Below are 14,783 nucleotides of genomic sequence, written 5' to 3'. Positions count from 1 at the left end.
TAGAGAGGTCACAATGTTTTTATACATTTTTAGACCTACTGACCTAGTTTTTGACCGCAGTTGACCCAGTTTCAAACTTGACCTAGATATCATTAAGATGAACATTTAGACCAACTTTCATACAGATCCCATGAAAAAATTGGCCTCCAGAGAGGTCACAATGTTTATCTATTATTTGACCTACTGACCTAGCTTTTGACGGCACGTGACCCAGTTTCATACTTGCTCTAGATATCATCAAGGTCAACATTCTGACCAATTTTCATGAAGATCCATTGAAAAGTATGGCCTTTAGAGAGGTCAAAATGTTTTTCTATTTTTAGACTTACTGACCTAGTTTTTGACCGCAGTTGACCCAGTTTCAAACTTTACCTAGATATCATCAAGGCAAACATTCAGACAGTTTTTCATACAGATCCCCTGAAAAAATTGGCCTCTAGAGAGGTCAAAAGGTTTTTCAATTATTTGACCTACTGACCTAGTTTTCAACCGCACGTAACCCAGTTTCAAACTTGACCTAGATATTTTCAAAATGAAAATTCTGACTAATTTTCAAACAGATCCCATGAAAATTATGGCCTCTAGAGAGGTCACAATGTTTTCCTATTATTTTACCTACTGACCTAGATTTTGACGGCACGTGACCCAGTTTCAAACATAACCTAGATATCATCAAGGTAAACATTCTTACGAATTTTCATGAAGATCCATTGAAAAGTACGGCCTCTAGAGAGGTCACAATGTTTTTCTATTTTTAGTCATTATTTGCCCTACTGACCTAGTTTTTGACCGCACGTGACCAAGTTTCGAACTTGACCTAGATATCATCAAGATGAACATTCTGACCAGTTTTCATAAATGTGACCTCTAGAGTGGTCACAAGCAAAAGTTTACGGACGGACGCACGCACGGAAGGACGACGGACGACGGACGCCACGCGATCACAATAGCTCACCTTGTCACTTTGTGACAGGTGAGCTAAAAACAAGTTTCTTTTTTGTTCTTAAAGCTGATTTTTTTTTTCTCACGGAAATACAAGCATTCTTAATAGATATTACGAGTCTGCTTATATTTGTCCGAAAGAAATTTAATCAATTTACTCCCTACGCTATTTTTTTTTTTAAATAACATATTGTACAGCTAAATTATGTTTCTGACACCTTAGACGCTAATACATGTTTTATATAGTAAATGTTTACTGATACTTACACAGATATACATGTCTGCCGTATTGACTCCGCAAACAGATTTTGCACAGAAGTCATTACGATCAACATCTTAAATAAAATTATATATATAATGATTTTTTATCGGATTCAAAAAGCGGGTTGTTTTACTAAGTTACCCACGGTGTTTTTAATAAAGTAGTAAATTAAATATTTAAGAACACAATCAATTAACCTGCATACTATATTTTTGTTAAAAGCGACCCGTTACTTCCTTTATCCATACAAAAGTTTCGATAACGTTTCACCTAACGTCAAAATTAAGCATAAATGTATATTTTACTCAGAATAGTCGGGTTAAATATCGGTGTAAAAAGGAGCAATGTTTTATTTTAGATTTCGTCATATTTTTTTAAGATTTGTCATTGAAAAGAATGATACTTTTTGTCATTTTCAATTTAAGCAATTTGTACGAAAGGCCATTTTTCAATGTAAACCGTACCGAACCCTTTATTTTATTTACGTATAAATAAAGTCTTTCGTCGAGGAATAATTCCTGTCTATTGTTGTGTTATAGTACAGTTAAAATCGCGAGATATAACATGCGCAATATCAAAGTTTTGTAGCAGATTTTCAATGTACTTACATATCTGCTCGCGTAACTTGCCCGTTTTCACTTCATAAACAGTTTTATTTGATTAAACGCATATTTTTTATGTTAAACATATTCAATGGCGTATTACAAATACATAAAAAATACGACAAAAATTAAGACATTTTAAATGATATATGACATAAATCAGCATAAATATCATTGTGAATAAACTATTTAGTAAGCATTAAACAAAAGATCAGGCATCAGATAAGATTAATAAAATATTAGAATGTTAAGACACAGTAAGATAGCTGTTTGCTATTAAGTAAGAATAAGTGGGTTATTGCGACATGTCTAAAAGTTATTACAAACAACTATATTTTTGTACCTTTTATATAATAGTTCATATTCCAATGTATTGACACAGTAAAATCATCCAGTTCACGTTACTTCAGTCTCTTAAAAATCACAGTCACAGTCTCTAAAAGAATGCAAAGTAATTTCCAAAATAATGAGTTTTCAACTTCTTTTTGAAAACATCTATTGTGTCTGAGTTCCTTATTTCGAGAGGCAATTCATTCCAGAGTTTAGGTCCAACAGTACCAAAACTTCTGTCGCTGAACGTTTTGCCTCTTGTTGAAAGGAACAACGAAACACCCAGTAACGGAATTTGAAGAATGCAAGTTCCTTGTCTGTGTTTGTTTTATCATATAAATATCATAGATTCTACGAACCTCCGTAAGCCAGCTGGATGGTTTCCTAGCATAAATAATTCAACAACTTGAGTGAGGCCCTGACCTACTTCAATGACGTGTCTTTTGTCAACTGAGCAGATACCCGTGTCTCTCTCTCTCTCTCTCTCTCTGTCTCTCTCTCTCTCTCTCTCTCTCTCTTATAAGGATAGCGACAACACGCGAGGCACGTTTACATTTACACCAAAAAGACTACTCTCAAAAGTGAGTACCCAAAATATCGGCTTCATTGTTTTGTATTAACAATGAGTTTCTTGAAGAAATATAATGTACTTTTTTTTCTTACTCTACCAGATAAAAAACTGGAAATCGTTTTCTAACATTTGTCTGCAAATTTATATTCGACAGAAATGTTATACTTCAAAGGATTAGTATTTCACTAGTAACACTATTTCATGATAGTAGAAACTGGGTGTTTCAATACTTACATCTTTCAAACATTGCCGGTGATTACGGCCTACAGATCACGGAAAGCTGTCTGCAGGTAAGAGAAAGAAATATTAACAATTAGTTCTTATGAAATCTGTCCTCTGAAATATTCTTCCAAAGGGAAACGTGATAATGATCAATCTAAGAAAGCTATTCATCTATGATGTTTCAAAATGTAAAACAACCGAATCTGTGGTTCAAAGGGCAAAACGGTCAAAGCGTCCTGTCGAATACACGTGCGTCATACGGAGCAAAATGTCCATTTATTAATATTTAGATCAATTTGAACTATTTCTTAAGTAGGGAGAACAGACTCTTTCTATTCATTTCTTAAATAATGCCGATCTGTGAGATTCGTCACTGAAAGTACCAGTCTGTTATTTTGTTGCTGTAAATGATTAACGATTAAATCCTCACATCTTTTCAGATCAAAAAATCCATTTCCTGATAGCCATGTATTTTCTAGAGCATCTTTTGATACCGGCATCTCTATATTTGCAGTCTTTGCTACCAACTTAAAATATTTTGTATTTTATGTCTGTCCTTAAAAACAACTATATCCTTGCATTTTGATAGTTATTTTGCGAATGGCATTCCTTTAGACAATATCAGAAGGGCAATCTAAGATGATTTTTATCTTGGCAGTTATGAAATACATTTTTTGGATTTGATTTTGACCGTTGTTTATCTTTTCATTTTAAGTAGTTCAGTGTGTTGCAATACTTTCTCACCGTAGTCTACAAACAATCTGACTATTTAATGACCAAAATCAAGTAAATAATGACAAACAATTCTTACTATCTAAATATCTAGTTCCATATTAATTGTCTGAACCACATTTATTCCTCAAGATGCGCTGATTTCAACGACTACGACAAACTGCATCGTGCCGTTCAATAGAGTTGAGTCTGACAGTACATACAGTGTATTTTGCATCATGGTAATTGTAATTAATTTCTTTACGTCTGTGATATGAACATAGCAGGCTTTCATTCTCAGGCCGTGGAAATTACCGTGTTTTTTCACCTCTTAATGTTGAAAGATTATGACACACTGTAAATCAGTCATCTAGATGGAATGTAAGGCATTTTCTTTAGCAAACACACGGTGTCGGTTTTATAGTTGCTTTAAGATCGCAAACTCATTGACCAAAATCCGGCGTTGTTTTATTGGCTTTACAACGACCGAATTCCGACATCGGTATTCCGACGTAGGCTAAACGTTGAAACGACAACATTATGCTGTAATGTTATTTAGTTTAATTAGTCTGTAAATTTACTGACTCAGTGTCATATAATAAAGAAAAAAGTTATGCTGACATAAAAATGCCAAGTCACCAAATAGTCTTATTTGTTCAGCTTACTCATAGACCCTTATTCTTGCTGTACAGATCCGTGTCCCTAGACAACCTTGTTCAGGAATCACTGTCTAGGAGTACAGACATGTTTCAGATAGTGTAGATTATTTACATCTGAAATGTTGTTGCAAATGAAACAGCAGGCAACGTTTAAGCAATATTCGCCTAAGACGTGAACCCAAATTAATTCAAGATATTATAGTTTGCTCGATAATTATACTGCTGTGTGTTTACATTTTATTTCCGAACATAATCAATCGTAGACCACATACTGATATTTCAGTTGCCTTATTTACATTTCTGTAAATAGAAAAATTTCATTTCTTACTGAAAAAATGTAAATAGAGTACTGAAGTTAGTAATCTTATTCATTTTAAAAGATTTGCACTGAACATTTTAACTAACTTAGACGTTAGAGTATCCTTTTGTTATATAAAATAGCATAATAGTTTCACAGTACGTTGTTTCAAGACTTTCAGTGCCCTTCAAAAGAGAACGATTTAAATTGGACTGAATTAGTTAACATAATGGCACATTTTAGTCTTAATATCAGTTTTATAAATGATAAGAAAATCAGAAGATTACTGGTAGTGCAATGTGTTGATACCGAGGCGATAAAGTAGAAAAATGGCACAATTTGGATTGAAGGCATCTATAATTAAATATTACATAAGGAAATAGATTACTAAATAAATTTATTTTGATTCATTCTATTTTTTGATGGCTAGAACATTACAACTATTATTGTTTATAAGAGAGTTTGGTACATTCATCTGATTTTCGATTTGTTATATACCACCGCAAAGTTCATATTAAATCCCACAAATTGAATTTCCTTCTAAAACTCATAAATTCAAAACCAGAAAAAAATAATAATAAGACACAATTATGTGATATAAGACAAAGTTATTGTCAGCTATTTGTAAATATACTGCATGCTAAAAGTTAAATTAGGCTTATCGGAAATCTTCGGTTTTTATGTTCAAAATAAAACGAGTATATTAATGCACGGTATTAGTGGGATATATCTTATAAGATTCAATTGTTGGTATATTTCTAGCATTCTTTTCTAAGCTGATGTCACTTATTACATTAAAATGCTTTATTTTATAACACTTTTACATTTCTAGTTTTACTTAGAATTTCATTAGTTTATATGTATGGAGCGTTACACATTTATTTTTTTTAAACAATAGTATTTGTACAATTCGCTTCTTCGACACAGTTTCACAGTGCGAACGCTTTGGACTTTCTGAAACTTGATCGTGATTTGAAATCCATCTAAAGGTGGAAAAAGTTCGACTTATGAAAATAATACGTTACTTTTTTGTAACAATTACTTTTTCTCGCTGTAGAGTTATTAAATTATCATGCAACTTTAAAACATAATGTAAACATAAAATCGTAATCAGGTAAATTTAAGATAAATTGTTGCTTACCAGAGAATATGTCCAGGCTCTTCGTAAGTCCATTTTTACTATAATGAAATAAGCTGTTCCCTGAAAAAATCAACACAGTACGAATACACTTGTCGTTACGCATTAAATGCTGTCGATTTAGAAACCGAAAAGGAAAATAAATGCACGGTAATATTTATTTATTCGATTTCATGTTTATTTAGTTTTGCCCCCGAAGGAATTGTCCGGGCTGTAACTCTACCATCTATAATATTTTGAAATAACTTGGTATAAATGTTCACCATTATTAGGCGACGTGTCATGCGCAAGATAGCTCTAAGGTCAAGGTTTAACTTTGAGGTCAAATACAGGGTTTGTTTCGTATCCGATCCATAACTCAGGCATCAATGAAAAAAATTGAAATAACTAAGCATAAATGTTACCATAATAAGACGACGTGTTTTGAATAAGACCAATTACCATAGCTCCAATGTCAAGGTCACACTTAGAGGTCAAATGTTAACAGGGTCTGTATTGTCTCCGGTACACATCCTGTAAATGTTCCCTATACTAAGATGATGCGTTCCTTGTCTGGTCAATACCTATGCCATATATCAAGGGTTTGTAAAAAATGTGATCAAAATTCAAACCATATTGATTGGGTGTGTGACGCGGGTCTCTTAGGTCAAGGTCGTTCACAAAATGACGTTATTTTTTTCTGTTTTTTTTTCTTTAATTTTTTAATCAAATTTGTTTTAATAAGTGGAAGTCAAAGACAATGTCACGATGGTTAACATCCATACTGTTTATTATCAAAAAATGTCAGTAACATAGGACAAAATAAAAAAAAATCAGTTCGGACAAAATATGTAAAATAGCTTGGATTTAGATGACCAGCTTGGATTTCCACAAACAACTTAATTATCTCAAATGAAGCGTATAATATCTATCAAAAACTATGCCAAGTCTCGTGGTTTTAACAGGAGATGCACAAGTCCCCCTTTTATGCACGGATTTCTGGACTAGTGAGGGTAAATGTAAATTATATTTAAAGTGTCCAAATTTAAACAAATCACTAGTCAAAGAAATTCGTGAAAAAAGGGGCGAATTGTGCACCTTCTGTGAAAAAGCATGAGACTTGGAATAGCAGTAGATAAATATTATACTCTTCATTTAAAACTTGGTAGCGGCCTGTGGAAACCAAGAATGAAAATCCAAGATGACCGCCATAATTCAGCATACTAAGAAACTGGCAAAACAAGTATGTGCATATTGTAAAAAGACTTTTGAATAATAATGGAATATATACTAGTACTACGCTTCAAATAAATTTGCAATTAATATATATAAAAAATAACAAAAAAAAAAAATATAAAAAAAGCATATGGCCGCCAAAATCCAAGATGACGGCATCTTTTATTTTAATTACATCACGTAAAAGGATGTTACTTGGAACAATCATATAAGATATATACCCTTATATAAGCAAGACAAAAACTATTAGGGCTGTCATATTGCAAGAAGGCCAGCACCATGACTAAAGATTCATTTTTGGCAGCTGTTTGTATTTTATATAAGCCATTCTATTTTATTTAACATAAGGATACTCTAACGTCTCAGTTTGTTAAAATGGTATGTTCAGTGCAAATCTTTTATTATGAATAAGATTAATAACTTCAGTACTCTGTTTACATTTTTTCAGTGAGAAATGAATTTTTCTATTTACAGAAATGTAAATAAGGCAGCTGAAATATCAGTATGTGGTCTGCGATTGATTATGTTCGGAAATAAAATGTAAACACACAGCAGTATAATTATCGAGCGAACTATAGTATCTGGAATTAATTTGGGTTCACGTCTAAGGCGAATATTGCTTAAACGTTATCTGCTGTTTCATTCGCAACAAAATTCAAGATGTAAATAATGCACACTATCTGAAAAATGTCTGTACTTCTACAGTTACCACTGGTAGACTACAAGATACTTGTGCAAGTTACAACTGGTAAATGGCAAGATCCCACTGGTAAAGGACATGTTACTACCGCAAGATACTACTACTAAATGACTAGTTACCACTGGTAAACGACAAGCTATTGCAGCAATATACAACTAGTAAATAACAATTTACCAATGGTAAACGACAGATTATTAATACTGAAAAACAAGTTGCCACTTGTAAACGACCTGTAACTACTGCAAGTTACTAGTGGTAAATGACAAGTTACCACTGGTAAACGACAGGTTATTGGAAAACAATAAGCTACTACTGCAAGTTACCACTGGTAAATGCCAAGTTTCCACTGGTAAACGACAAAATACTACTGCAAGTTACCACTGGTAAATGACATTTTACTACATCATATCACCACTGGTAAATGGCAAGTTACCACTGGTAAACAACAAACTGCTACTACATGTTACAATTGGCAAATGACAGGTTACTACTTCACATTATCAGTGGTAAATGACAACTTACCACTGGTAAACGACAGATTAATAATGCAAGTAACCACTCGTAAATGACAAGTAACCAATGGTAAACAACAGGTTAATACTACAAGTTTCTCCTACCTAGTGACAAGTTTTCAATGATGAACAATGAGTTACGACTGTAAGTAACTGCTGGTAAATGACAAGTCACACATGGAAAACGCGTGTTGCACATAAGAGCATTTCTGCAAGTAACTTGTACTAAATGTTAAGTTAACACTGTAAAACGGCAGGTTACTGCTTCAGTGTACTGCTGGCTAGTGACAAGTTACCACTGGTAAACAACAGGTAACTACTGCAGGTTGCCACTGGTAAATGACAGGTACCTATACATACCATGTATGAATATGTCCAAAGTTTTTAATTAAAACTACTTACAAGTATGATGCCATTAGACATTACCAAAATTGTTTTATGCGTTAGTGTGCCGGCCAATACATAGCTGTCCCGATCTTGGGAACAGAGTGAAGTTGTTGGACTCTGGGTAGATAGTGCTTGAATTATCAGGACTGCTCTGGATGCCGTGAACAAGTCATATTTTGAGAAAATTACCGGATTTTGATCTAAGACTTTGACCCCTAGCCGACCGCTTTCAAATTCAACTTGACCATTTTCCTCTAGGTAATAGCTGGCCCTTTGCAACAAGGTATCATTTATGAAAATAAGATACAACGCCCCTGACAAGGCACATCCGTCTACTTTATGTATTAAGAAGAATGCATATTTTTAAGAAAATGGTACATTATTAGACGGTCCCCCGACGAAAGCATGGGTGGTAAAAGAAACTATTATCTGTTTTAATATACAATGTTTGGATGTGAATTTATCCAAGTTATTTCCTTGATTTATCCTTTCTACAATTATATGGGGTTGATGAAAAACACGAAGAAAAAGAACGGTTATTTCCCAAAATTACGTAAAGACGAAGGAAGAGATGTTGATATTATCTTATAAACTTTCAATTATATTGATACTTTTGATTATAGCTACATTTTTATTTGCTGTTATTTATCCAAAGTAGATATTTTATAAGCACTTTTGACTGATTGAACTAAGCGGCGACTGCCAAGTTGAAACTAGTAACCGGCTTTCCACCTGTGTCTGGCAAAATGCGCTTTATTCTTTATTTTATGCTGTTGGTGCTTAAATTAGGCATGGTTTGCCTGTTGTAGAAAACAATAGATGTTATTCATATGTCAATAATATTATAAAAAGTAAAAGAAAAATATCGGAAAAAGAGATTTTTTTACTGGAAATGCGCGAATGGGGAAAGCGCAGGTGTTCCAAGTCTTTTAAAATAGAACATGTCAATAGAGTATACCACAAGGCATTTCACGAATCCATTTTGGGGAAGTAAAACAATGTGTTTTTAAATGTTTACAAAATTATTGGATTGCTTCAGGATGCAGGGACAAAAAAGCAATGCCATTGCACAGTCATCAGTGTTTTTCGTAGTTGCAGCATGTCTTTATACGCAAATCATATGGAAATCGACGGATCTATTTTTTTATAATACGCTTTTTAGAAAAGTATTTGAAATTTGATCACAAATGGGTAAATGGAGACATATTTATGCTGTTATGGCAGTCCAACAAAAGTTTTCTCAAATCAAGTTCCTGCAAACGCCCGAGAATACGACGTAGTTTATTCCTCAGTATGTGCATCATGGCACAACCAATTTCCGAGAAATTACGCTAACTAACTATTCAGGTTTGTTCACATGCATGCATATTGCACCATAATTACTATTATCATAAATGCTTTGACGGTCATATTACGTTTCTGATTTATTAATAAATCCATGACATATCTATTTTTAAGGTCCTCGGTGTCATGCTGTAAATCTAGAAAAGAGGAGGCTAGCCGTGCGGCAAAAAGACGCCTATCCTGCATTTTAGCCGTCCGGTAACGAGTGATTTTCAGAGGATTTTCTAGCCGTCCAGTAACTGACATCCTATTTGTTGTGTATTCATTTTATACAGTATATTTTAACGTGGAATAGATTGTTGATTTTTCAGTAAATTCGCACACAAAAATTTGTGACAATTCTTCTGTTTGAACACAAAGAAAAGAATCACACCATTCTAATTCGTTTCATTGTTGTGTTTATACCAAAGTTTACCCTAGATACCTAAAAAAACACACTTCCCCGGGCACCTGAGAATCCGTCCATGCCCTTATTGTCGGTGAAAGATTATGGTAAAATATATTGTTTTCAGTTTCACTTAACTTTAATTGGACAAAATTAAGAAATGGAAAAATGAAAGAAGCTTAAGTTGCTGAATGAAATACGGTTATTCGGTTAATATAAACACATTTACAATCTTTTTAAATCAAATGCATTATTATTTCTTAATTTTTAGCTGGCCGACGAAGGTATATTTACTGTGAAATCATTATTATTCATGGGGGATTAATTTTCGTGGATTTCGTGGTTGAGCTCAACCACGAATTTAAGTCCCAACGAACAAATTATGCCCATGATAATTTTTAATTGTACGCAAAGTCGCCGAAATTGACACCATAGCCGTTCTGATCCCTAGTTGTATGCATATTTTAATGTCATGTAGTAAAATACTACGACTTTGGAACTATTAAATATTACATATTAATTGTAAGATTTGTATCCGATGCATTTATACCTAATTCAGATTACACGTTTCACGGCAGGAAATAACACATGCACAAGTTCAACAGCTTGTAATTTTAGATGCAGACGCGCATTCCTTTTGCCAAAAAAAGTCGGACCAGTTTATAATAGTTTATGTAAGAATTATTATGGTTATACTAGCACTACATTATTTAAATCTTTAATAGTATGTTTTAATTTGCGGTAAAACAAGTAGTTCTTGTTTAAAACGCGATCAAATGATCAACTTTATATTTGTTTCGATTATGAATGCTAATTGTGCAAGGTGCTACGGTTTTGACACATTTTAATTGGCGCCGAATTTTCTCATTGAATAATTCACAGTTCTAAAAAGTTTTACAAATTAGGGTTCGTATAATTATAGATAACGCAGTCGTTAATTGGCACATGATCACTCGCTAATCTCCCGCGGCGTTGATTGCAAATTCGGTAACCATGGTAGCGCTGTTTGACACGTGTAGGTTTCACATGTAAGGACAGAAGTACTAGTAGATCTATTCCTGTGGAAATTATGATTTCTTTTTGATTTTTTTTTCAAAAATTGAAAATCCACGAATTTACGTCCCCACGAAACAGCCGTTTTGGTCAAAACCACGAAATTTCGTACCGACGAAATTAAATGATTTCACAGTATCACACACACACACACACACACGCACACACACATATAAAATAAAGAAAAATAAATAAATAAAACAACCAACTAATATTGTTTATGAAATTGAATCAAACAAACTACATTTTCGGGAATTATTGATGCACAACAACGTGTCTTTCGGAAGGATCAATACATTAGGCACATTTGTCAAGGGCACAAATCTGACACCAAGTTTGGAATTATATCTTAATTTCAGAGATTTAAAATAAAGTAAACCTACAAAAACATGTGTAACAGTTCTGTTTATAACCCTTGCATAAGTAATATATTCATTTCAAGTGCTCAAAGTTTAATATTTTTGTTTACCGTCGGTATTTTAAGTCTTGAAACATGACATTCTGAGCTATTTTCATATTAACATCCTATGATATGATGAATTTTGCGCGGCGACATCGAATAACAATGGCGGCATCCATAACGTTTTAGGTGGCAGCGCCTACGAGTTGAACCGCGAGAGGTGTACTGAACGAGGACCAGAAATGGACAGGAATATTAGTTCCCGCTATAAATTTACTTTTCATTTATATTGACCTGAAAAATGACTGGAGTGGCCCTTCCTGAAATACAGAAGCCATCATGAAACGAACCTGCTTCTTTACCGCCAAACTAATAACCTGTCCAGAACGTATTTTTTTTGCGCAGGCGTGCACGACCGTATCATTTCAAAGTTACCAAAAGTATCCACATTATGTTAAAAAAGAGGTTCTTACAACTTTGTACTATATAGATTTTTTGGGTTTTTTTCGTTGTTGTTTTTTTTTTTTTCTTTTTTTATTCAATGCGATTTTTCTAACGGACAGCAATATTACACCAGACGACTTAGTTTTGTTTTGTTAACGACGCTTTCTATAAAAGATAGGTTCTTATACGAAACATTGTGACAAGGATGGACGTACCGGCGACAATAACTATCAGAACAAATCAACACCCTTCACAATATTTATTTACAAATTTATTTACAAAAAATGATTATTAACAATCAATAAATGATAAATAGAAAAAAAAATGATGATAAGGAAGAAGAAAAAAATCAGAGTTCAGTACCGCTAGAAACAAAGTTCTATCACTGACAGTTTCGTTGTAACGTGACGTGGCACAGATGTTTCAGTTAATTTCGAACTTTTAGTAGCACACAAAATATAACATATCTTCAAGTCAAGTCCCTTTAAACCGTGAATACGTTGACTCCGTTTTGGCTCCCTATGATGGTAGGTGATTGCATCCCTGAGCTATACTTCAGAGGATAACAAAAGTCATCGTCTTTGCGGTTTACGGCACAACCATGGGACGGAAGTTCTGCGCTGGGAAAATCACATCCAGGCGAGTGAAGACAAATGAACCTCGGGCATTGTACTTTCGGGTTGTGACATCATCACCAGGTAAAATCGTCTGGCGGAAGAAGCTAAAATATATAACATATGGTAAGCACCATAGCAAAACAAATGAGTCAGGGCATAAAACTGCTCCTTTGGGTACAACAAACCTCCGTAGGCTCCCATAAATAATACGTGCTACTTAATAATACAAAATATATGTGCTACTAAGTTCATACGTCACGTGATTAAAATACGTCACTTATTACTTCCATTATTACAAAAATTAATTACTTAAGACTAAAGTTAAAATATGAAAAATATATGAAAAGTTTATGATGAAAAATTATAGATACGGAAATGATAAACTGCAGCTATTATTTACAACTACAAATTAACACAATGCAATGCGAAATAAACGTTATTCGAAAGCTAGCATGAATATAATATCAAATGCCATACAACAAAACGGACATTGTATGTATATGCTATAGACTGGCACACAATTTCAAATTACAATAACATATTACATAAATGGTACTAGACTTGCCATATAGATTTAACATTACAGTGCAATGCAGTATCGGCGTTCCATAACAACGAAATGTTTGACATATGTTTTTGAAAAAAAGTACGTTACAATTATCATGTTACAAATTTCAGTTTAAATCTTACATCTTAAATAAACGAAACATTTTAGAATCCTCTTTCGAAATAATTTATAAAAGTCTGAAAAATTAATAAATAGTCCTGACATACCGAAACTAGCCAATATCACATGCCGAAAAGTAAATGTTACAGAATTCTGTAGAATGACCAAAAATTACCAAATAAAAATCGTAATTCAAAAATCATACAAAAATCTAATAAATAAACTTCTTACCTCGATCGAGCATAAATTTCTAACAAGAAAAATTAGTCTGACACAGATTCGTCTAATGTCGAAATGTGGTGTGCGCTAGTCATATTTAGTCTAGTCTATTTGTAGGGTAATGTCCCGCCAAATACTAAATTTCATGGGATTCACGGCTTATGCGTGAGCTCCAACTATTTGCTTTTCCACGGGAATCATGATATAGCCGGAAAATCTGACTACTTTGGCGCGGATTGAACTTGACAATTTGAGGCCCGTTATAGTGGTTTTGGGGATAAAACCATGAATTACTGAAGTTTATAAAATAACAACTTTCTCATTACTGAACCGAATTTAATAAAGTTTATATGAAAATTTAAGTTATGAAATACAGAAAAAATATTAGAGGTATTTTATGCGTAAAATCAGACATTTACCTCAATAACTCAAAAATTTACCAAAAAGATGATGCAATACCTGCATTTACACTACAGATACAATAAGGCCCGTATGTCAGTTTGTGACAAACATAACCATTGAAAACTATGAGTAAAAATTCCATTACATCTAGAAAAATATTATAAATATCTGATGTAAGTATGGTAATTCGCGCTTTTGCACTCGTCGGCAACATGAACCTAACTATGTAAGCTCGTCAATGCAGCAATCGTCAGTCGATTAATTGTCATCATACCTTGTGATGCAAACTGACAAAGACTGTAAATGTAATTGTCGGCCAGTGAAATTCGGGGGTTAATTGAAAGAAATAGACGTTCGGGGTTTAATTTAAAGTGCTGCTCTGTCACGCGAATGCAGTTTGGGTAAGTGTTCTGCAGCTGATCGGAACTTAAAAAAAGATATTCAGCTGAGTGGAATAAAAAAATGTCGGAGCACGATGTTAAGCAGGTTGGTTGAGAGACAGCAAACAAACCTAATTTTAAGTTTTTCCTGGCGCCTGATACGCCTTCATTAGCTCGACTATCCATAGAATAGTCTAGCTATTCTACTCACCCTGGCGTCGGCGTCGGTGTCGGCGTCACACCTTGATTAAAGTTTTGCATGCAAGAACATACAGCAATCATTTAAAGGCATATTGCTTTGAAACTGACTTTTTCTTTTTGTA

At 33.7% G+C, this 14,783-nt stretch overlaps 1 protein-coding gene across 1 annotated transcript in view; it reads right to left on the bottom strand.

The window, feature by feature from the left end:
• The window catches only part of LOC128553938 (uncharacterized), a 66,004-nt gene extending 60,107 nt beyond the window's left edge, over positions 1–5,897 (bottom strand). Inside the window, exon 1 of the mRNA XM_053535135.1 lies at positions 5,739–5,897. Within this exon, the coding sequence (XP_053391110.1) occupies positions 5,739–5,771 (33 nt within the window). The 5' untranslated portion in view covers positions 5,772–5,897. The remainder of the gene's footprint in view (positions 1–5,738) is intronic.
• Positions 5,898–14,783: the final 8,886 nt, after the last annotated feature.

Source organism: Mercenaria mercenaria, unplaced genomic scaffold (assembly GCF_021730395.1).
Source record: "Mercenaria mercenaria strain notata unplaced genomic scaffold, MADL_Memer_1 contig_4517, whole genome shotgun sequence".
NCBI classification, from domain to species: domain Eukaryota; kingdom Metazoa; phylum Mollusca; class Bivalvia; order Venerida; family Veneridae; genus Mercenaria; species Mercenaria mercenaria.
The sequence above is the reverse complement of the archived record's forward strand: the minus strand, read 5'-3'. Positions and strand labels throughout refer to the sequence as shown.